This window comes from Brachyistius frenatus, unplaced genomic scaffold, assembly GCF_029030835.1.
Source record: "Brachyistius frenatus isolate BFR_SWC_R1_liver_20210118 unplaced genomic scaffold, ASM2903083v1 Contig_22, whole genome shotgun sequence".
NCBI classification, from domain to species: domain Eukaryota; kingdom Metazoa; phylum Chordata; class Actinopteri; family Embiotocidae; genus Brachyistius; species Brachyistius frenatus.
Genome location: NW_027210621.1, coordinates 3,993,611 through 4,018,516, shown reverse-complemented (window position 1 = coordinate 4,018,516; position 24,906 = coordinate 3,993,611). Strand labels below are relative to the sequence as shown.

The 24,906-nt window shown below is 41.5% G+C and overlaps 1 protein-coding gene across 5 annotated transcripts in view; it reads left to right on the top strand.

Annotated features, from left to right (window-relative positions):
* Positions 1–24,906, top strand: part of LOC138620064 (glutamate receptor 3) — an 84,821-nt gene that overhangs the window by 9,197 nt on the left and 50,718 nt on the right. For all 5 annotated transcript variants that reach the window (XR_011310848.1, XM_069696992.1, XM_069696991.1 and 2 more), the window contains exon 3: positions 15,566–15,805. Coding sequence is in view for 4 of the 5 variants with exons in the window: in XM_069696992.1 (XP_069553093.1) it covers positions 15,566–15,805 (240 nt within the window). In the remaining variant the exon portion in view is untranslated. The remainder of the gene's footprint in view (positions 1–15,565; positions 15,806–24,906) is intronic.

Below are 24,906 nucleotides of genomic sequence, written 5' to 3'. Positions count from 1 at the left end.
GAAACATGTAAATATCACCCAGCGGTGTGGTCTTGCTTTACATGCTTCTTTCTGTCCTTAGTGCTCACTATCCCCATGAGTGAGAATTAAGCGAACATGATGTGCTCTTTCAACCATGACCCTCCTCTGTTTCTCCCTCCAATGGTTAATTCGGAGAGTGCTGTTGTGTGGCTCTTGCCATTTCACACATGGCTACGTAAAACCTGTGGGCGGTTGCTCCCAGGCCGCTGTCCCATGTTTGTGTGTCCATGCATGACTGTGCGATGAAATATTGAAGTGTTCTATCATTCCATCATCAACCATTGGGCAGCCGTCAGCGCCACTCCTGTCCCCTCATCTTATTTTTCCACCCTTCTTTATCTCGGCGATGTGGCTTTATTTTCTGCAGCGTGACGTGCATATCGGGAAGGCAAACCTCATCTGGACCCATGACAGAGCTAATCCATCGCAGCTGCCGAATGAAAAGGCCGTTTGGAGTGAATCCATTCCAAAGGCCTCAATGGAAAGCTTCTCTCAGATGCCGGTGCCCTTTGCAGCCCTGACAGTGCTAGAATATGATGAAAAAGGACAAGAACGAGTTCAGTGGCTTAGCTATGTTTATACAAGGAGGGGATACTGGAGGAGAGGGGCACAGTGCTAAAGATGGAGAGATAAAGTGACCGGTTACTTTGTTTGTGAACGACGAGGTGTACTTGTGCCTGAGATGTGAACTGGATTGGAAGTAGATAGGAAACTTTCTCTTTGTCTCCCCTCATTCTTCTTCAGTGCTGAAGTTCAACATTCTGAATATGCTGCCAGTCGAGAGTGAGCTTTTTGTACGCCTCTGCAAATGAGCCGCGCACCCGCTGTCGCAGTCCCACAATGTCTGTGACGTGGACAGTGACCAAAAGTAGCTCTTTGAAATTAACTTACAACAAAGGAATGTCCTGTACGTTTGAATACTTGATGCGGAATGGCATCTTGTTCATTTATAGTGTAAATGGAGAGGTTCTAGCTTGTATGGCACCTTTGGTGACCCAATACCACTGTGCACTAACTGTAATTAAAACATTTGGAACGACACAAATAAAAAGTGCTAGAAAATATAAAAACATAAAAACATAAAACGGAAGTTAGAGAGACAAACAGTAAAATATTTGAGCTTATAAATACAAATATATATATTTTTTAATTTAATCATTACACTATTACCCTATTCCTGTCAAAAAACACACAAATAAAGCTAAATTGCCAAAATCCTGTGCACATCTATGAAAAGGTGGGATGGTCCTCCTTAACAAACAGAAGGGAGCAGCATTGTATGTTTATTTATAGGTCTGGTTACCTCGGCTCTCTGGTTCCATTTGAATACAGAGCTTACAATGTCAGGTCACAAGACAGTTTAACATTAGCTTTAGCTCTTGTTCACAATGAACATGAAAAAAATGGGCTCAAATATTTTGCTGCTCCCAAATGGAATGAGTCCTGAAAACAATATGAAGTTACATCTTCTTATTACACTTTAACATTAACATAAGATGTACTTGTATGTCTGCCATCACACTTGTAAATGCTTCTCTTAAATGCATGTCTGTGAATTCTCTGTGTCTTTCTATGGTTAGCTGGGGTTTTTTTGTACACAAGTTTTTCTTGAATAAGAGATCCTGATCTCAATGAGACTAAAAAAATAATGATATGATAAATACCACACAAATACAGAAATAGAACAGCACACCTCTAAAGAAGAAACCCTAATTATTGAACTATTGCACTTGAGACAACAAACTAAATTCCACAACTGTTATCTCAATCCCAACCTTCCTTGACTGCTGGACCATGTATGAAACGTAAGCTTTTAATTTGAATTGGATACAGGAAGACGATGCAATCAGTGTAACCGATGGTGTTACATCATCACTCAGTCACTGAGTTGGAGAACTCCTCAGGCAGTAGTCTGTTTGGGGCACAAACTAGAATCTGTGCACAAACACCGATGAGGTTAACTAACCCACACAGAGACATGACAACTACTGACGTGACGTGCAAATGAGCTATAGAAAACCGATCAAGCAAATGTCAAACTTTTTTTGTGTGGGTGCCCCACATGTCACCCAAAGCTAAAATCAGCTATTGTGTAAATAGAAAGTGAGACTGAACAAAATACCTTTCTTAGTTATGTCAAGGACACAGAGAAATATCTGTTTCTTTCTTCTCAAGGAGACATGTATTTTCTTCCTGGCCATTGTAGCGCTGAAACTGCTGCCACTGCCGCTACTGTACAAGTGCCATCCCTAAGCTGTAAGGGGATAGACTTTGGGTCTTTTATGCATAAAGGAGCTTAAGTTTGAAAATTGCTCTCAAGTGACCGAAGTTTGTGAAAAGTCAGTGAACATTTCACTCCAATTTCAGGGGTTTGTCTCGGAGTAAAGCGTTTTAGCCCTAGGACACCTCTGTAACTGAATGAAATATTTAGGAGTAATGAAGTCTCTTGTTGCATGAGTTCTATTGTAAGAGTTGCGGAGCAGCAATGTTATTTTCACCATCAGCCAAACTCTGCGATTAGGACCAGAACTGATGAAAAATGCGTGTAGTGCAACTTCGGTCATAAAATGCTTTCATCAATTTTACATTAGGGCAAAAGCCCCAGGGTCAGACAATTATATTTGGAAGAGCGAACAAAGGTAACCAACTTACAGACCATTAGACACAGTCAAACTTCTTAGTACATATTAAACCTGCTCTACTTGCTGTTACTCCATTGGACCTATTTTTAGTGAAGTTACTGCATACTCAGAATCTCAGTGATTACTTTGAGCCAATGGCCAGAAACAAACTAAAATAAAATCCAAGTTGTAACTAGGAATATATCTACCTGAAAAATTTTCGTTTACAGCAAGGATTGTAGATTTTCTTCAGTAACCAGGACATTGTTACTGAGATGTAATTTAAAATGTTTGTGTTGCATTTTGTGTTGCATCACCGACACAAAAATTCTGTGTTGGGATATTTTGGCATGAATCTCAAAATCACAGGAAATAAATTCAAAACATTTTGGTTTAGATGCCATCATAGGTCTTAGCTGCTTTTAGAGGTGAATAAAATAGGTTCTATCTCTTTCTGTGATTTAGTTGAACTTAATAATAATAATAATAATAATAGAAATACATTTTCATGGGAGCTTTACCAGTTTAGATTATAGGTAAATGTATACTGTATCATGTTTACTGTAGTATAAGGGTCAGCATTTAGTTGTTCTGACCAGGGAGACTCAGATTCCATCTATTACATTGTTTCTTTGTCACGTTAAAAACAGATCTTTCAAAGCCTTGGGCTTATTGTGACTTGACTACAATGTAGCCCGGTGACGATATCAGACAAGATATTAGACTGCCACCAAATCTTTTCATTGGTATCGGTGCCCGGCACATATCCAGACAATGAAAGGTCCACCGAGAATAAAATGGAGCACATCTTTTCATCTAATGCGGGAAAACTTCTTGCTCTTCTCTCTCTGAGCAACAATATGAAATGGCTCTAAAGTGAAGCCCCTCGCTGAAAATCTTTATTGGTTTTTGTGGGGAAATTTGTTTTAGAAAAGTATGGCGAGTATGAGGCACATTTTAAGGGTCTGCATACTGTGGCCTTGGAATATAAAGGGAATACAACTCACTCACTTGTGTGGCCCTCTGTTTTCCATTTCAGTCTCTGTGCTACCTCCTCCAGCATTATCATTCAGGGACGGAACACCATCTCAGCAAGAACCCTAATAAGATGAAAAGTGGTGCTGGACTCTACATACTTAACCAATGCCTGCATTGAAGCTGAGAAGGAAGTCTTTAAGTGATGTCCTCAAGGTTAAACAACTTGTCCCATCTCCCGTCCTCATTGACTTATTCCATCATTCTTCACAGAAAGACAAAGGGCTCGAAGAGATCGGTCCTGGAGAGGTGCTGCTTTACAATTCAGCCCTGTAATCAAGTTTCACAATGAAAATCCTTCAATGGCTTCGCTTGGATTGTTTCATTGCCCTAAGATATGAACGGTGATATGTAATTTGATTAGCGACACCAGGGGCAAAGGCTTAGTTTACATGCGCAGGAAGTGGAGCTCATGAGATTGGCAGATAGTCATCCCCTCTTCGTGTCCCTGTGTGGCACAATCTTGCCTTTGCATATGCTTATAAGCCATATATGAGACGTGGGGATCTGAAATCCCCCTAAAGGACAGAAACAACTAGTCAGGAAGCATTAACATCAGATGGTGTGCACTCTAACTGGAATATGGAAATTTCACGACTCCTCGCTGTCGTGTCTTGCAAATGAGAAGAGAAAACGACAAACAAAACTGGGTTATTAAGCACAGACAGAATTGATGTACATAGGAGGGCAGGAGAAACAATATAGCGTTTTGACATCGATGGAAAAATATACGTGCCTCCCAGCCAGACACCCACAAAGCTTGCCCTGCTTGTTTTTTTTGTTTCAATCATCCAATCATCCACAGGAACAGGAGAGGTTTTCAGCTGACAGGTATTCCCCCTGCTGTGTGGAATTGGATTCAAAACAAGCAGCTCTATATACCTGAAATATCACTACAAATTTGTACTCGCGTGAACCCGGCTCTCCTGTAGTCACGTCGAATAATTTAGAGGCATCTTCTTATACATTGCTTTAATCTCTTTGATTGGGCTGCGAGTTTTATTTCCCTTTTGTCTCCTTCTCTTAAAGGCAGTCCAAAGATTACCTGTCTCCTGTGATTCAGCAGAGCTAATCTGCCCGGTTTGTTGGCACAGACCAAGACTGACAGCAACAGTTTCACTGTTTGCTGTTGTGATCGGACAAGTTGCACTCCTCGCTCTTCCTCTCTCCTTTTTGGAGCTGCGCTCGGCACCCTGCCTCCTCTAACTCATCTCTCTCCCCACCGCAGAGATGGTGATCAGACCGGCACACCTTAAGTCGCCGTCCATCCTCATGCGGTCATGGCGCGATCCACCCCACGCTCTTCATTACTTCATGCATCACTCTCTTCTCGTCTTCCATATTCATCTGCAAAGAAGCACGCGCTTTAGGCCCGCAGTGCTGATTGGGAGGATTAGTGGTGTGTGAGGGACTTTGTCACCAGCTTTCTGGGAAATCCAATTACAGAATATCATAAGCCTTACATGTTTCATACTCTGCTGAATCCTCCTTAAAAATGCACACAGCCACACTCAAAGGGTCAGCCGCTATCCTCACTGTGCACTTGTAGTCACATCCTCCTGAAGGTGAGAGGAGAGATCATCTCTGAAAGGATAAGACAAGTCCGGCAGCACTCCTCCCGCCTCTGCATTGCAGCAAATGGTGGACTGCATGAGGCTGTCCAACGGATTGTTATTTGTTCAGCGTAATGGGCCGGGTTCTCGGAGCTTGGCTGTCGAGGTGAAGTGAAGGCCAAGGGTTTAGGTCTGCTCACAAAGATAGTCCTTAATTGCATGTGTCAAGGAAATGACATGCAGCGGACGTGGGGGCACACAAAGTGAGAATTCTGCATGTATCGCTTTGACTGCAATCTCGTGATCACGTCGAAGGGCTGTTATCTGAACTTTTGAAATGGCCAGCGTATTGAACATTTGAACAGCATTCCTGTTCAAACCTCTTGCTCTTTTCCTCTGCATAATGATGAACAGATGGCGTGGCCATGATAATGAAGACATCACCACATGTGCAGGTCGTCTGTGGAGTGCAGCTCTGTTTGACCTGCACAATGCTTTCAGCCCAGTGTGTTGCTCTGTGTTCAAACAAAAGCATGAGGGTAAGACCTTGAAGGTGAAAATAGCTGTCAGAAGGAGATGGAGTTGAGAGTCATTGACTCCCCAGAGGATTGCTCACTGGCCACTCTCATAAGTACAGGACTATATCATCAGGATGGCAGGTGGAGAGGAGAGGGAGCTGATGGCTGAAGGGCTTCAGAGGAAAGCGAGAGAGGAAAGAGAATAGCAAATTAATTCCAGTGATAGGGAGGTAGCGTGCATGTAACTTTGGTCCTCGGGTCAGCTTTGCATTTATAGCACACTGTTTTCATAGTGATTTGCAGCAGTCAAATCTTTGATATGTTGGCCATTATTTATGATGGCAAAAAGGTTTGGAATTCAGACCAAGGATGGGACTTAATCCAGTAGAAAGTAGAAGGAAAAGATATGCCAATACAAAAAGAAAGATATTCTGTCAGCCGGAGTTTTAAAAAAACTGTTATTTGGTGACATTAAGCAAACCTGATTCGAACCTCATTTAATCTCTATTGATAGAAGTGTTACTTTGAGTAAATTATACAAATATTTTGTACGCATATTTACATGAATTCATCATTTAGATTTGTTTTGTATGTGTTACAATAATACCACACTAATATATCATAATCATTTCATATAATATATAATAATTTATTTTTCAGTTGCCACAGAGTCCTACTTTTTAGTATTTTGGTGTCTTCTTGAAAAAATACTTTAAGGTATTATGTCATCCATCATGCAAATATAATTCACTCACATATTCAAATTGTTCTAAAACATTGTGTTTCACTGGAATATTGGGTCAATCTATAAAGCAAACCATAGTTTGCATAATTATTTGTCCTTTGACCTACTTTTGCAAAATGTCAAATATTTGATGCAGAATCATATCACTTAACTCTGATGTGATTCATAAGCTTGTATTTCTGTCTTTGTTGCACACAGAGTTGAGAACTGTTGACATATTATTTGGACATCCTGGTATTTTAGGTTGGATATGCGCCATCCATCAGAATGCTGTGACACAGTATGGTAGAGGATAAATATGTTTTCTATGGACACCTTTTAGGTAAATTTCTTTAAACCTCGAGACTGTAAATGATGCCAGGTTTTCACACAAATTTTCAAAATGGCCTCCTCACTACTTTACATAAAGCTCAGACCAAAGAAAACTAAAATGAAATTTAAAATTGATCATTGTGATTATTCTAACTTTATAGACATTGTCAGTAATTATCAGTAATTACTATCTCCATACACTGTTTTCATCAGGATATTTAACCTGTTATCTGACAACACTCAACAGCTCTGAGTCAGTAACTGACCCAAACAAAAGTCAACTTTTGAACTTGGGTATAAATAAAAGTGAATCTCTGCTTATGCAATCTTGCATTTACACTGTACAACATTTTTCAGAAAAGCCTCCTGGCCTGCTGTGTATACAAAAAATATAAGCAGCCTGGGTTTTACAAAATAACTTACACATACAGTGACTTACACATATCAAAACGTGTGAATGTATATTTAGAAGCGCGTGTCGTATCTCACATTACATTTGGATTGACACTTGTTGTGTGTTGCCACACTGGAATAAGATGTTTCTTATACCCTCCGTTCATCCAGGCAGCGGTGAAACAGAGATTTATCTGCTCTGTGTTGAGGCTGCTCTTTAGACACTGCTTCAATAGAGACATGCTAATTTGAACCATTAAAGTTACTGGGCAGTAACCTTTTCCATTTGACTTTTATGAATGTATCTGGCAAACAAGGGAATGCATTGGGTGTTTACGATTAACAGTTGTATACTATAGAAATAGAATAAAACGCAGATAACCATTTTCCGTTATGAATCTACTGTATGTGTGCTTCATGCAGGTATCTGCATATATGAATCTTTGCCACAAAAAAAGATCTAAATTCAGAATAGTAGATAGAAAATGTGATGGAAAATGGACCACAGGAAGAGGGAAACCTGTCCTCTGGACGACAGGATCTCTCTGTGGGTGAGCTCCGGGCTAACCAGCTTTGGTGACAGAGCCGGGCTGCTTACCCCCCACTATCATCCATCATGCACTCCACCAGTCAAACACCCATGTACATAAAGACGTGGGCACACACACACACACACACACACACACACACACACACACACACACACACACACACACACACACACACACACACACACACACGCGCGCACACGCACACACACGCACTCCTGAACTCACCCTTGGATTGCTTGTACTGTTTTTTTCCAACCCAAAGAGCAGATGAGGCACACAGCAGTGGGCAATCCCGACCTGGCGGGGTGAACGCGACTCAGATGAGAAATTCACTTAAACAAAAGCGGCTCTGTTAAAAAAAAAAAAAGAATATTATAAATGTCATCGCCTCCAGAACAGCTGGGTTTTTTTTTTGGTTTAAATTAATTGTACCCTGGGAAGTTTTCTTGTAATCAAAGAAGGCAAGAAGGTTCTGGGTTCAAACCTCGGCTGGGAACTTTCCGTGTGGCGTTTGCGTGTTCTCCTTGTACCTGCGTGGGTTTTCCTTCCTCCCACAGTCCAAAAACATGCATGTTAGGTTGATTGATGATTCTAAATTAGCCGTAGGTGTGAATGTAAGTGCAGATGGTTGTTTGTCTTTTCTCTGCCTGTGTTGGCCCTGTGGTGGACTGGCAAGCTGTCCAGAGTGTATAAGAGTCAGCTGTGATAGGTTCCAGCCTCCCTCAACTCTGTTCAGGGATAAAGCGGGAGTAGATAATGTGTCTCCATGAGGACTAACAAACATGTGGAATCATTTCCCATCTTATAAAACCTTTGCAAGCTAGTTAACATCTTGACAACTGCATTGTTTGCGCTCTCACTGTTGTTTTCCTCTCTCCAATTTGTGCTGTTGTTTCTATGTGGAGTACTACCGCTGTTAATTGTGTGAAACCGTTTGGAGGTTTGTGGATCACATCGCATGCATGAAATCAATTCTGCATAGCTTTCCTAGGAGTCAAAACCTCCACAGTATACTTTTAAATCAGAATTTTGCAGAGGCAAACTGCTGTGGGTTCATTTCTGTGTTTTGTTGTTTTTTCTGTATTTGAAGCTCTTTTTTTTTCATCTAAATGCTGCGCTTATGTTGTCAATTTGGGGAAGATGTTTTCTTAATTTGCATGTGTTTTCTCAAGTCTAGAGCGTTGGGCTCTCAGGCCCACTGTAATCAGTTTTTTTTCAACAGTAACATGAGTATTTCACACAATATAATGTAAATAATATAGCCCTGCCTTTGTTCTAAGCAGTAAGTGCATCTTTTTGTTCTCTTTTCAAAGTGTGTGTACTGATGTTACTTAATCCAGCAGATAATTTGAAGTATAAATAGATCCTAGAAGTTGATTCAGCAGGACTAGTAACAGCTTCCTTTTAATGTTTCACGGCACAACTGCAGTTGAGTAGTTCTTGAATCTGGGTCTGCCATTCAAGTTCACAGTTTGAAGCACTTCACATGACAAGAGCTGATGCAATCCCCCAGGGCACTTACAAGCTATCTCCCTGTGGCAACATTCCTTCTTCCGAGCAGGACTGGCTGGTCCTGATGTGGGTGGGTGGGTGGGGGGAGGGGGGGGTTACGTATGTATATGTGTGTGTGTGTGTGTGTGTGTGTGTGTGTGTGTGTGTGTGTGTGTGTGTGTGTGTGTGTGTGTGTGTGTGTGTGTGTGTGTGTGTTTGTGTTTGTGTTTGTGTGCGGAGGGTACCAGCAAGAGGAGCTACGAGGACCAGAGGGAGAAGAAGACTGAGACACAGGCAGGAAATGGAGGACAAGTGGATGAGAAGAGAAACAACGGCGCCAAAGAGGGAAAGCGAGAAGAATCGTGAAAACGATGAGGAAAACGGCTAAAGAGATACAATCATCATTGACATTTACAGTTCCCGGTGCTCTTCCCAAGGCTGTGCAACGCTCCAGATCATGGGCCGTAAAAGAGTACGGGAGTCGAAATACTCTTGAGTGCATGAAAAGGTTTTTTTTTTTTTTATGAATTAGCCTGCAGGATACCACATATCCCTCTGAACTAGCATTCCAGGCCAGCCATCTCAAGTGATGCATCAGAAATGTAACATCCCCGTAGCACTGCCGAGTGTCCTGATTATAGAAGGGAATGAGGGCGGCACACTGTGTGTGTTTGACCAGTGAACTGGAGATGGGATGCATGGTTCCCTGCAGCAGGGAGAGTGAGGGGAGGGGGAGTGAGGGGAGGGGGAGGAGGTGGAGGAAGAGGAGGAGGAGGATGAAGAGCATGAGGAGCATGAGGAGGATGAGGAAGAGGACGAGGAGGAGGAGGAAGCACGGTTAGCTGCAGACGAAGAACAAATACTGCAAATGAGATTGGAGAAGAAGGAAAAGTGGAGGAGCGGATGAGATAGATTTATACGTGTTGTGTTGTTTACCACTCAGATCTCACACAAGCTCCTGTGATGCACATGGTTGTCTGAAGACTTGTGAGTTAAATTACCATTATTGAAATTCAAGGTGACACTTGCAGAATCATTGAATTGTATGAACTGGTCTGTTATTTCTTCAGAGTTGGAGACCTGTTTAGCTGCCTTATTTCCACGGACAGCACAACATTTATTTCAATTTTAATTCATTACTGTGTGAGATGAAGTTGAGGCCAGCCTCTGTCCACTCCTTTTTTTTTTCTCCCCAAAAGTCCAACACCAATCTTTGGTCCACTGACGGAGCGGGGCGATATTATGGGGCAAACAATCTGAGAAGGGAAAGAGAGAGCCACTCAGGTGGAGAGAGATACTGTCATGCTTGAAGAGGATGTGTGCTTTGGGGGATGACCAGATGGCTGAGGTAAAAAGCAGGCAACAACAGAAGAAGAGGTCAAATAGAGTGATGAAAAACAAGGAGAGTGGAGTGAAGCAGTCAGGTGCTAGAGGAGGGGGATCAAGACTGCACGGAGAGACATCTCTGGAAGAAAGTGAGTGAGGGAATATATACATGGCTCTTTTGATCTAAAATATAGTAATCCAGAACTTTCTAGAAGTGGAATATTTCAGATATAGTCAGTTCTATGTTTGACGTTATGAATCACAAGCAAGAGGCACCTGATGCACAAAGGTTAAATCCAGACCAAGGTCAGAGTTTAGCTACTTCCTGTCATCATGGCCTACATTGGGTGCGTCTCTCTTGACACTGATTTGGTTTGTTGTCGGCGTGTCGTTAATTTGTAGCCTTTTCTGTTTAAATGGAGAAAAATTCATGAGCAGATTCGTATTGTTGCCACTATATTACTATTATTATGGCATTAAAACCAGCATTTATTTTCCTCTCAGAAAATAAGTCCTACGTTTTGGCATTTTTATGTTTTTTCAAGTTGATTTTTGATTTCTTTGTCAGAACAAATTGCAATTAAAGTCTTTGCATTCCCCATGTGCTACTGCAGCGCTTTTTCCACATCTCTTTTTTTCTTCTTGTATTGTTTAATTTGTGCCTATAGCCTGCCTCAACGTTCTATAATTGGTTCCAAAGTCTGACCCATTCAAAAGGTGTTCACACAAACTGAACAGTGATTCAGTTTGATCCCGACTGGAACCTCCATTTTTGGTCAAACCAAATTTAGGTCCTTTATACCGAAGCACCTTTCCCACCTGCTATTTCATTTTGGACCAAACTGCAAAGTCTGAAGGTCTGAATCAAAAAGATATAAATTAGGGTACCCTAAGAGATGAAGGTACAACCAGTCTTTTGTGTTCAAACTGCATTTTTCTTTTATTTAAGTTGACTGACTTTTCCTTTTCACTGCAAATAAACTTTAAATTCCTGTTTGACCTTATCAGTGTTTCTACCGATTGCTTTTTGTTTGCTGTTTCCTATTCATAATCTTGCCGCCATATTTGCTCTGCTCCATTTGTTCTGCTGTCTTGTTACTCCCCGTAAAATGTAAGAATTATAGTTATTTAAAATTTAAAAGGTTAAGAAATTTACATGTCCGGCGAATTAGCGAGGTAGAAAATTGGTGTTGCTTATAACAAAAATGTAGATTAATTAGAAAGTTACAATGTTGTAAAGATTTTTGACTTAAATAAAAAAAATAGAAAAAAAAATCACTCATTCCTCACAGGCATTCCCTGCTGTTGATGATAAGAGACAATACTTCTTTGTTTTTGTCCTCGAGTGCTGGGTGAAACAGCAAATTGGTGTCCAGTGTTCTTTCACAGCAGTTTGTAAAAACGCTGGTTGTACCAGCCTGCAACAAGAAGGTTATTTTTTACTGATGAGATGACACATTACATAATAGATGATGACCAACAGCACAGCTAAAGCAGCTAAGCTCGAAAGTTGTGGAGCTCCGATATCACATATCATCTCTAGGCTACACTATATAAACGCCCTCTGAACCCACGAAGCCTCAAGATGTGGCATCATCGGTTGGCCTCCTAACCATGGAAACGGGCCAGTAGTGATTAAGAGTGAGAAAACATGAGGTTTCTGCAGAGCTCAGCTCAAGGCACGCCACTGAAAATCAATAACCCTGCTTCCATTAATTGTATGTTGTGTTACAGTAACCGAGGTTTGGTCTTTATGGTAATAATATGGCCAGAAACTTGTCACGAATGATGATGATGAGGGCCGACTCCAGAGAAGGTGGAGGTGCACGTGGTGATTGTGCAGAATTCTTGTGATTCCCCAGGAAAAAAAAAAAAAAAAGTGCAGGTTGGCTTGTGTCTGATGGGCAGAGTTGCAGGATGCTGGCAGATCTGGTGTAGTGAGAGTAGCGTGTGCGTGCCCCCAAAACAGAACACATCATTCTTTGTCAAGAGAAATCTTAAAAATCTCGCCACCGTGGGACAACCTGCCTGGAGCTCAGATCGCACCAGATGGCATTGCTCGTGGGATCGCTGCAACACAGAAGCCTTGCTGCACATAGACTCAGCTGCACGAATGGAGGAAGATGAGAGCAGAAAAGAGGAGGGCGAGGGGAATCAAGAGGGGATGCTGTGGACATATCCGTTATTGAAGCTTGGGCATGCTCAAAGCTCAACCTAATAGGCAGAGGACAGCTGAGCAGAGTGAAAGCGGCTGCCATATCTGGTCCCCGTGGATAGGTTCTGTGTCAGTACTGGTCCAAATTAAGAGGGAGTGCAGAGGAAAACTGGGCCTCGACAGGGGCTGCAGCTCCTACTGGCTCCCATTCAGTGTGGGAGATTGCACTCTTCACCCTGGAGCACTTACCCACAATACTGCTGTCCATCTGTTGATTCACTTATCAAGAAGCTCTGCTGTGTGTGTGTGTGTGTGTGTGTGTGTGTGTGTGTGTGTGTGTGTGTGTGTGTGTGTGTGTGTGTGTGTGTGTGTGTGTGTGTGTGTGTGTGTGTGTGTGTGTGTGAGACTGGGAATGGATACTTATACCTCGGAAGAGGTGTCTGTACCAGGACAGATAGGGAGGGAATAGAATTAAAAAGGATGAGGCAAATCCCAGCAGTGACTAGATCTCATTCACACAGCAGTGAGAGCCAACTGCGTGAGCACTGTCATGTTTTCCTCTGAGCATAAGTAAGGTTTTCACATATTGTAGCATGGTTCTTCACAAAGACAGACACATTCTCTCGAGGAGATAATGGAAAAACAGAGAGAGACATAGCTATTATGTGTGTGATTGCATCTTCTGCTTGATTAGGGTGGAGGGACAAAATACAAACTGTCAGGTTAGTGATGGATTGTTTTTAAGTTCAAAGAATACTCCGTATTTAGAGCAGCAACAAGAAGCAAAGATACAGCTGATGTATCTCACCATACAGCTTGAATGGATATCCCATCAGCCAATCAGAAACAAGTATTTACCATAAACATTAACATAAGATTGGGTAGAGTCTTTCCTCCCTGTCATCCTACGGCTGTATTAGAATATTCAAAGTGTTTACGGATGTTAAGAATGCTTGATTACCCAGTGGGATCACTTGAGAGTCAATCAAAATAAGTGAACAGCCATTCATGATAGGGTAGGGAAAGCAAAACACACCTGTAGCTCTAAATGTTAGTTTACACATTAATGGCTTCTGACTGAATGGAAGTCGCCCCAGCCTAACAATTTACGCTGTCCCACTAAAGTGCACGATGAATACACAAACAAACAGAAACATTTTCTTTTAGTCTCTCAAGAAATGTCAGCTGCACAAGCTGATGAAAAAAAACAAAACTGCTTGTTTTACTACGACGTTCAGTGAACTGAAGTGGTTGTTATAGATTTGCTTGACATTCAAATGATGTTGTAACCGTTAATTATTTCTTTTTACCTTTGGATTCGTCAGATAGCATTTCTAGTGTGCAGGGTTTAATTTTTGTGCAGCTAGTTGAAGCTTTATTTTCCCCTCAGAAGTAGACCTGCGAGCTCTATCCGTATACCTGTTCTCATTACATCTCATTTGTAATCAGAGCTATGAAAAGACGGCGGCTCTGCAGATGTAACCGACATTGCGGCATCGACAAAATACAGACGTGGGTATGAGGTCACTGAAAGTGAGTCCGTCTTCACTTTGCACTCGAGGCAGAGAGAGTTGTCTTTTTCAGCTCTTTCGTGGGAGGCAACAGAAGCGGCGACAGGCAGCAGCGGTGCTCACAGCCTCTGTGAATGCTGCAGTGAGTCGTTCACTGTGGATGAGGGAGCGCAGCTATAACTGGTGGGAGCTCCAAGTGGGAGCTGCAGACATTCAGTGAGCGGTGTGATGTTTCTATCCTTCCGCTTGCATTAGTGAGCTACTATGACTCGATCTGTTCACCTTCTGATGGAATGCATACTTTCTATTTGTACATTGATGTATATTTCTCTTATCCAGATGCAGATGAATGAATGTCAACACCTTATTTTTTAGAAATTTCCACCGTGAAAAAAACACAACTGTGAGGACAAAATTAAGACCCACATGCTCCATTGATAAGTGAAACTGGTGAGGATTCTGAGATACTATCAGCCTCCTTGTCCCCACCATCAGGCCAGAGTGCCACTTTAAATTGACGTAATTAATTTCACCTAAAGAAAGCTATTAATAATAAAAATAAAAAAAACACTGATGTTATTGAACACGTTTTAAAAATCCTATGCAACTGCAAGTCCTCCAAGTTTGATGCAACAAATGTAAGGCACAGCGACATACTGTGTATAAAGTGGACATAAATCCCATGACTCAAAAGTGAGGCCAATGCAAAAGTGCCTTAAAGTGCAATGCCACTGAGGGCCAGTAGGGGATGACTCCAAAGAAACTCTAGCTCCAACAGATCCACAAAAAAAATGTCAACTTCAATCATGAAATACCAAGTCAATATGGTGTCATTAAAAAAAATTCACAGTAAGATTCACCCTGCTCTGTCCTCCTCCCCAGCTTATCAAAATATGGTCACTTCTGGTTCCAAAAAAACCAAGATGGAGACGGCTAAAAAGCCAGATCAATCGGTGACTTCATAATGAGTCGCCACTTAGGCACAACAAATGTTACATTTATTTTAGTCCATTTTAGAAATGATGCCGGGCTGCACTTCAAACCAGGATGTGACTTGGTCCTGGCACAGGGACCGACAGGGTGAAAAGAGTTCCTACTCGGTGTAAACGGGAATTTTGACTGTGATATTGAGAAATGGATACATTTACTGGAGTTATGGGGGTCATATCAAGTCTCATGAACCCTTGATAGGCTATTAGTGGTGGGTTAGACAACCCAAATGAACCTTTATGGCCTAAAGGGATGAGCTACATGTTTGTGAAAAGTGCATACGTGTGTTTTGCTGACTACCATTTTAACATTTGTGTCTTCTTTCTCTCTGCTGTCCCTGCAGTTTGCTCTCAGTTCTCCCGCGGGGTGTACGCCATCTTCGGATTCTACGACAAGAAGTCCATGAACACCTTGACCTCGTTCTGCGGCGCCCTGCACACCTCCTTCGTCACACCCAGTTACCCCACCGATAATGAGGTGCAGTTTGTCATCCAGATGCGGCCCGCCCTCCGGGGTGCTGTCCTCAGCCTGCTCTCGCACTACAAATGGCAGAAGTTTGTCTACATCTACGACACCGACCGAGGTGGGTGACAGCGCAAGCCTTGAGTCAGGACTTAAAGCTTGAATTACAGCATAGGGCCACGTTACAGTGACTCAGAATAGCAGACGCACAGCAGGGTTAGCAAAGGACAGATTTATCCTGTAATATCTCATGAAATCCGTGCCTCTGTGCCGCACTATTTTATACAGTAGTTTGGTGTAATGTAAATGGGAAACATTCACAAGCAGCTCGTAACACTTGTAATAACACATTACACTTAAGGAAACGTCATGCTCTATGAGCTATAACCTTTGGATTCCTCTAACAGTTCGCTGGTTGGTGTCAGTTAATCTTCTGTTTAATTGTGTTGTTGATATTGGCTCGTCTTTCATCCGAATTGAGGTATGTCACAGCTGCTGCTAAAATGTTTTCTCCAGAAATCAGAGGCTCTCCTGCTTGTGGGGGCTGCTCATTGTGCTGCGTCAATGAGGGTTCTGTGTAGTTCCCAGATTGCATTGCCTTGTTGACGCCGTGTATGTGACAGCTTGTCAACATGGCAAAGTGTTCATTTCTAATGTCAGACGAGAGAATGAGCTCATTATCTCTCAATAGAATAATGATTCCCTCCTCCTGCGGAAACTTCAATTTGCTCAAACAGCACCTGGGCAGGAGGGAAGGATATGTTCAGGATGTGACAGACAAATCCAAATTATGTCTTCGTCTTTGTGACGGTGCCAGAAACGCTGGCTACAGTACGTCTTCCGACTGCACTGTACATTACATTGTTTATTGCTCATTATAGAAAGGTCCCGACCTGCAGATATGCTTCAAGCCACCCGTCTTCCCTCCCACATGCTCCCTGCTTTCTTGTTTGGCTCTGTTTTTTATGGTTCTACCTCCCATCCCCACTTCTCCCTCTCTCTCTCTCTATTTTGCTTTAAGGCAGAATATGAAGTGAGTTCTCTTTCTGTGGGTCTTCTAGGCCTATAGGGTCCAGTGCTGAGGGCCTTAATCCTCCACACAGCCTGCAGATAATATGTGGTTAATTAGGGTCACTCTGACTAGGACACTCATTGGATCTTCCCTGCGGATGCTAGCAACCCACACGTCCTTCAGCACAACCAATACTGCATCCTCTCTGCTTTTCCACTTCTGTCTGGCAAGTGAGACTGTCTGGGGCAGAGTTGGATATACAGCAGAGGTGGGGTAAACAGCCTGAAATATCGAACACAAGAGATGGAGATTGACAAGATAACAGAGAGGGAGTGATGACAAACAGACGTACACTTTAAAGAGATAAAAGGGCGGCAGAGGGAAAGAGAAAAATAGAGGAGGAAACAAAACGCCGATTCAGTCCTGCAATTAAGTAAACAGCAGGCGTGTGTGATTTACAGCCTGTTACCTGTGTACAGACAATTCCCAGTGTAGAGTACATCCTCGTGCTGAGGCCCATGCCAAGCCACTTTTACCTCTCTCCTTACTGCCAGAGGTGTAAGACGATCCCTTATTAGTGGGAGGACATTGGCCCCAGGAGGGGATTAAAGTCGTTTATTGATGCACTCCATCCAGCACTTTGGGGGGCTTTGACACTTGGCTCATCAAGCAGACAGATGTGTCAGAGAGCCTCTACCTCCGCTTATCAGGTAGTGCAGCTCCCCTGGCAATATGGACACTGACTGCTGGCTAAACCAAGAGGAGTGACAAGGGAAAATAGTCTTCAAGGCTGCACGTTTTATTCCTTTTTTTTTTCTTTTTTTTTAACCCTCTGGCTCTGACGCAAAAGGAACATTTACATAAAATATATTTCATTATTATTTTGAGTTGTTTCATCTATTTCAGGGTGGTCAAACTGTTTTGTCTGTCTGATGAGCTCAGGTGCCCCTTCATTAACACCACCTATTATTTTCCAAATCAGTTCTTTTGAATTGGTTGAAAAGTTGATTTTACGTGCTAAAAAAACACATTGTTCCAAACTTTGCAGCTGAACTGGCAGTGCTTCTCTTAGTTACGACAAATTGTTTCAACTGGTTATCCATAATTGTTGGGGAACTATTTTAACTGTTCATCACGAAGTTAATATTAAGGTATTCTTAGTGCTAAGTATTTACATTTCCTATTTAAACAGTAACTTGTCTTTACTTACCTTTTTAAACCTAAATCTATTCCTGACTTTCACAAAAGCTTTTGACTTTTTTTCATGCACTGACTTACAGCTGACTCATTTGAGTGGGAGGTGTGTTGTGTGTGTTAGCCACTTGTAGCTGGTATATTGCTGCTTATACTGGGAAGTAGCTTTAGGTCAGCATCATACCAATTTATGATTACTTTTGCCAGTTTGGTTTTTCAATTTGTGGACACATTTACATTCGAGTCAAATCATAATAAACTACATCAGAATATTTCCATGTTTGTATTTGCAACGTCACATTTCCCCCCTCAGGTCTGCTTTGGGTCACCTGATGTTTTTTTTTTTTTTTTCGTTGTCATTGTTGTTTTCTGCATTAGGATTGTCTAAAAAAACAGAATTGATATGTTGAGAGAAGTCATCTATCTCCAACTTAAAACCTTATTTCCTATTTCTTCTCATGATTCAGTCAATCCAAATCTTTTAATTCTGTTTGATTATGTGCAGCAGTGGTCACCTCTGTTATGTTTAAATGTGCTATTTAAATACATCAGACATGACTTGACTGGAATCTAGATAATCTTAACATAGGGAGAAAATCAGGATTACGTAAGGTGGCTGTGACATATTTCAGATTTTGCAGTAGATAAACAGTGAAATAAGCAAATAAACCCAAATGACAAATGACCTTTGCTCCCAGTATGCGATGAATAACACCTGTTGCAATGTATTATTTATTTGAGTTCCATTCTGCCTTTTAATTTGTGTTTGATAAAAGCATTGATCATCCACAATACTGGAAGCAACTTTGCAATTATCTGCCAAACTCTCCTATTAGGGAGGGAAAACAGAGCGCTGCTGAAAAAAAAAAAAAAACATAGCTGAGATCCACCAAGAGCTTTTATTCAGTCAATAGAAAAGATTAATTACAGCCACACTATTCATTTGGTTCTGTTAGTGGACCGACAAAATAAATGCTTTTAGGCCTTAGTGCAGTGCTTTCAGTCAAAGAGTGATGGTCCATATGCTTCAGGCTGAGATGTATTGGAGGGAAATGGAGGTAAATTTGTACCCTAAATGCCAATATCAGACAGCTGCATGAAAGCCGACATTAGGATGAAGGAACTGCACTGGAAGCAAATGGAGCCTCCGCAGGCAGTGTTATGCCAGTTTAATGAGTGGCTACTCTCCTCTTATCTAAGGTAATATATTGACATGCTACCTTATGTGTGTGTGTCTTAATATACTGTGTGTGGAGAGAGGAGAGATCCAGACTGATATCAGCAGTCTTTCTTTTGATTCACCCCTAAACACCACATATGACTAACCAGGAATAACCAACTGTCCCTGCGACACTCCTTCAAGCATATCCTCTTTTGTCTTACCTCTCCTACAGTCTGTTCTCTTTCACTTAAAGTTGCAGTGGCACACGAATGTCCCCTTAAAAACTGGAGCTGTATGGGGTGATGTGGTGAAGCTAGATGGAGCTTACCCTTTCTGTTCTGGCGGTCAGGTATGGGCTGATAATTGCCAGGTCTGTGCAGCAGAGACAGATGATTACAGACTTTATTGTCTCTCCCAGGCACAATCAACCCTGATTCAGCAATCTCACCTCTACTTGATTTATGAATCGCTCTCTCTCGTTCTGCCTCCTGTACGTACTTCTTCTTTATATGCTTTTAGCTTTTTATCGTGTGTCCCTGTCTCCTGAGTGTCTGTCTTTGAGCTCGCTGTGAGTACAACTGCTACAACTTTAAATACAGAAAAGTGGGGAAGAAAAGAGGAATTGGGAAACAAACCACAAGCGGTCAGATAATTTGTTGTGTTTGACGGCAGAGAACCAACTTGAATTTATCCAGAATGTAAGCGCTGCAATGTTATTTGTATTTGTGAAACAATTTGTCCATCATTTCAAGCAGAGGAATACAGAAGCAGACTTCTCATTATATACGACGACTTGATGGAATGACAATGGTCTCTGGCAACTTTTATCAGTGGTAGCTAGCTAATTAACCTTACGTTATCTCCATGAGTTGGTTGGAAACACTGTTTCTGGCCGAATGTTTAATGTTTCCAGCTTACTCATTTTAAAAAAGGAATCCTACAAGAGGGGCCTTCATTATTCACTTTATACCAACGTAGATAGTATTGAGGCTATAGCAGCACGTCCCAAGCAAAAAGTCAACATCTTCAGTTGATCATCTATGTAAAAGACATGAAAATAAAAAGCATTGTTCTCATATTGCTAGTAAGACCTAGTATACATACGATGTCTGTTAACCTCCTTAGGTTAAAGACAAACTGGTTCGCTTGGCAAACGTCTTGAATAATAAATGTAACACGTCTTGTGTAACATAAATGACCCCGGTGCATATATTTATCTTGGGCCCCTCCCCTCGCCCCAAACACAAGTTTGCAGTTAATCTATGCTGCTAACTCCTTGTCCATTTGCTGAAGATCTTCTTTCTAAAAAGTTGAAGCATTGAGCAAAAATGATCACACTGTCAATGCAAGTTATTACGACAAGGTCATTGGACAAACATGTTAGCATTTCCCAGCATACCTTCTTCCTCATTAACTTTTGAGAATAAAGCAACCAAACTAATAGGCCTACGTGATGGGTAGAAATAATAACCTATTTATTTTTAATGCAGTTTTGGAACATTTCAATAAAGACAGATAAAGGTACATAAGACTCAAAACCATAAGTGTCATAGACAAGGTAGGAATCACAATTAGCAACACATCCAGTTATGGTGTTGAATGGTTACATTATAGACCGAGCGAGACAGTCCGTGCGCGAGCGGGCGCCTAAACTCCCAACATTGGGCCTCAGTGTGTTGCACTGGTTGCACTGCTAATTGTTAGTTAAGTTTGGCTCAGGTTGCTAAAGTACAAACGTCCCCTGAGCCAACAGAGAGCTCGGTAGAACTGCTCCAATTCCTTAACTCTGTTAGCCCCCGGTTGTATTTACCCTGGCTGGGATAATACATGTTGATTCATGAATGGAGAATTGTTTTCTAATGTAACGTACAACTCCACAAAATTAAGGTTGTTTAGATTGACATTATCTCTAATGCATGGTTACTACTGTAGGTATTAAGCTCATCAGCCAAACATGCTACCGACTGCCGCTTATATTTGGGGAGATAATCCTCTCCTAACACATTTCCTCTTGTCTCTTTTGTTTTGAAAAGATATAAAAAGACACCACTATCCAACCACTTGAGATGCAGCGTATAGCTGTAAAGGCCTGCTGTGCCTGGTTACAGTTGCTAAGCCGGGACTGATCAATGTGTTTGGTGGAGGGGTTTAGCAAAGGGTCAATTGTGTGTCTATCCTACCTTCATCGCTGCTTTCTCAGTTGGTGTTTACATCTCTGCCTTGCCACTTTGCATAATTTTCATTCTACCAGTCTTGACAAACTCCAGTTCACCTTGACCCGAGCAACCAGATGAGAAAATAAAACATTGTGAATGATGTAAGTATGACTAATTGAGCCTTCTAATGGTGTGAAAACCCTTTTACTTCCATTGACATGTTGTGAATACCAATCTGCAGACAGCAATTCCAGTGATATTTTGCGGTAAGACCTGGAGCTGCCATCTCTTCAGATCCATCACAGTGTTGTGAGACAAAGGATTTCAGCCTGTCTCACAGTATCCACTGCCACACTGAGGCATCGATGGCATATTAAGAACAATGCCGGGCCCTTGGATGTCTCTTTCCATCATTTCCTCCACCAATCAATATTCTGAATGTGATACAGTTAGAAGGAAAACGATCCAATATGTGGCTTCTGCACAGAAAGCACAGAGCTATTTACTTTCATCATTTAACTGCTGAGAGTCGAAACTACGGTTGAAATAGTGTTCGATGTCAAAGCCTCATTATAGCACCGGGAAGTCAAATGTTCTTTATACAAAAATCTGCCAGGTGGAAGCTGTATTCCTGCAGTCAGTCTTAACATATCTCCAGGGCACGTCTTTCATTTACACTGTCAATATTTCCAATGACCCGAACTGCAGCTGAGTCAATTTAGAGAACTAATGTGGAACAATAAGGTGCCTGTACAGTATCGATCATCAGAGTTTGCTCAGTTCTGAACTATATGGTCTCCAAAGTATATTACACAGAGGTTTTTAGAGTCGCCTTTTTGTTACAGATTTCAATATTAAATTTTAATTGAACTGCTTTTAGTTTAAAAAATAGGATATATCACAAGCAAGCCCCCACAGTGTTACTTAATACTGGAAGAAGTTGAACTACATCTCAGCTGTCCTCAAGATAAATGTATTTACTTTCTATAAAAAGTTAGGCGCATCTTCATTATCACACAGGCAGCAATCACCCAGACAACAGTCTGAACCTAAACCCGCATCAAACAAGCCAATCTGGGACTCCCATAATGAGAGCAATGACTAGTTTCTCTTGTTTTTAAACACAATTAATTTGTCCTAAATAGAAAATGAATGAAATCATGAAAATATGTAGTTCAGGCCTTTTTTTTTTTTAATTTTTTTAAATTTTTTTATAGTATAATACAACTGCAGTAGTTTTTATTTTGAATGTGCTCCAAAGCAAATTAAACTCAAATCAAAATAATGATTAAGTAACTAAGAAAATAAAAAACATCTAATTCATATTTTCGACCCGAGCACCTGCAGAGAAAATTTGAATTACATGTTTAACAATGTTTGTTGGATGACAGTTGGATAAAAAAGGGACCCTGAGCAACTTGGCTAAATGAAAGTCAAAGAGATAACAGAGCCAGTTAAAGCAGAGATGCATCAAACAAAAGTGATGAGGTAATAAAAAACACAGTGAACTCAAACTGCAGTGTCATCTGCTTTACAAGTGCGAGAATGAAATATGTAGTATCTTGAGTGGCAACATTTGCAACCAAATCTGCTTTGTACAAAACGTAACAGGCAGTATCTATGAAAGTTTCATTTGGAGTTGCAAACAAAAAGCCACTCTGTAACTGTAAAATAAAAAATAAAAATATCATTCTGAGGAGTATATTGAGGGTCCGTTGTCTCAGTTAGAAGACATTGACAACATGTGACAAAAGTGAGTGAGTGGAAGAAGCGTGACACTGACAGAGGACATGATCACACCGCTGACCTGCTGCTTGTGTGACGTGTCGGTGGGGAACGCCTCAAACAGCAGAATGGATCTCAGCTTTCCTGCACGTTCACACCGATAGCTGCAGGAGTCGACTTAATTACTAAGCACACAGTCAAGTAGGTTAAATTTCTCTCCTAACATAACATATCTTAATATAAATGTATGTATAAATCTGTATACCGTGTGTTTTAATATCTGATATGAGGTTTAGGCAATTTTCCGAGATTGTTTGGAATGTGGGTGAATGTGGAATCTCTCATATGATTACCTCTAACATGGCTGCTAATGTCAGTGGTTGGGTGACAAAATGATTTGCAAGCATGATAAAGTACCAAAAAACAAAATCAATTAGACTGATATTATTCGGTCTGCATCGATCAAAAACCACTTGGCTTTGTATGAAACCCTCCTAACTCACCACAGGCCCTGTTAAACAGCCAAGACACAGATAACTCCTGGCCTGGCACAACTCGCAGAGTGATGTGCCAACAGGGCCAGGAGGCCTGCGAATAGGCGGATTGGATGACCACACATTGTTAGCCTCATCTCCTCTAGTTCCTGCCAAGCTACAGTAGATAGAATGGCAGATAGGGGGAAGGCGGGTTGGCAATCAGGCAGAGTCAGATGTACTGTAACTAAAGCGAACTTTGCTCCCTATTCCTCAGCAATCCCTCTAATTGGCTGTCCAGAGACAGTTGCCTTTGTTCCCTAAAAGAGTCAAACAATAAGTGATTCCCACTGCTTCTGCTGGACGCCTTTGATGGCAAACCAAATCAAGTCTGCCCTCTAATTTGATTGGAGTGCTTTGGCATTGCTCTTCCTCTTGAACACAACAGAAACAAATCAAGGGATGTGATACGAAACCCGACGCACTAAGGATGGTCCAAACTAAAGTGATTCAACACATAAAGCACAATATTGCTTTTTACTCCCCAGAGCCAGTGAAGAAGCTGTGTTTTTTTCATAGTAGTTTGCATGTTATCTTTTAGCCACCACTGGTTCGCAGATGTCTGCAAAACCAAAGCAACATTTTTCATGTCAGACTACAGTCATCTGCTTTTTCCCCTTTCAATTTGTTATACAAGTAATTTTTTTACTTTGACACATTTCACACAAATAATGTCTATTCAAGTGCAATATTGTCACCCACAATTGTTGATTTACACTCTCTGCTCCCAATGTGAGATAATAAGTGTGAATGCCAGCTCCCCACTGCAACCATTCCTATATCATAGACCTCAGTTTGTTTCCACAGCTTTGTGGTCTCATCACAGACACCGTAATGGCACATCAGCTGCACCCAGCTGAGACTTTATACACACACACACACACACACACACACACACACACACACACACACACACACACACACACACACACACACACACACACACACACACACACACACACACACACACACACACACACACACATACGCCTCCTGTGCTTTAGTGGCTCTCTCCTTCACGGCAGCTTCATAACAACTAAATTATGCATGCATCAGGAGAATAAATCAGCTTGGACACGCTGACAAGAAAGGGCACATCAGAGAAGCCATAAAATGCACAAGGAAAATAATATTAAAGAAATATGGATGAAGCTATGCATCACTTGCATTCTTTCTCTTTTTTATTTTGCACACATAAACTGAGATCACTGTCAAAGTGACATCCCAATATACAGATAGTCCAACCTGCAGCACCAACCTCTGTAATTCAGTAACCCCTTGAAAAACTACGAGTCAAGCACCTGTGCCTTAAAAAAAAAAAACTGATAGGAGAGCCATCGTCTGTCACAATAAGCACACAATAAACCTCCATGCTCTCTCTGTGTCCTCTTAACTGAACCTGGAATAAAGCCATTTTACCACCTACCCACTGCTAGCTTC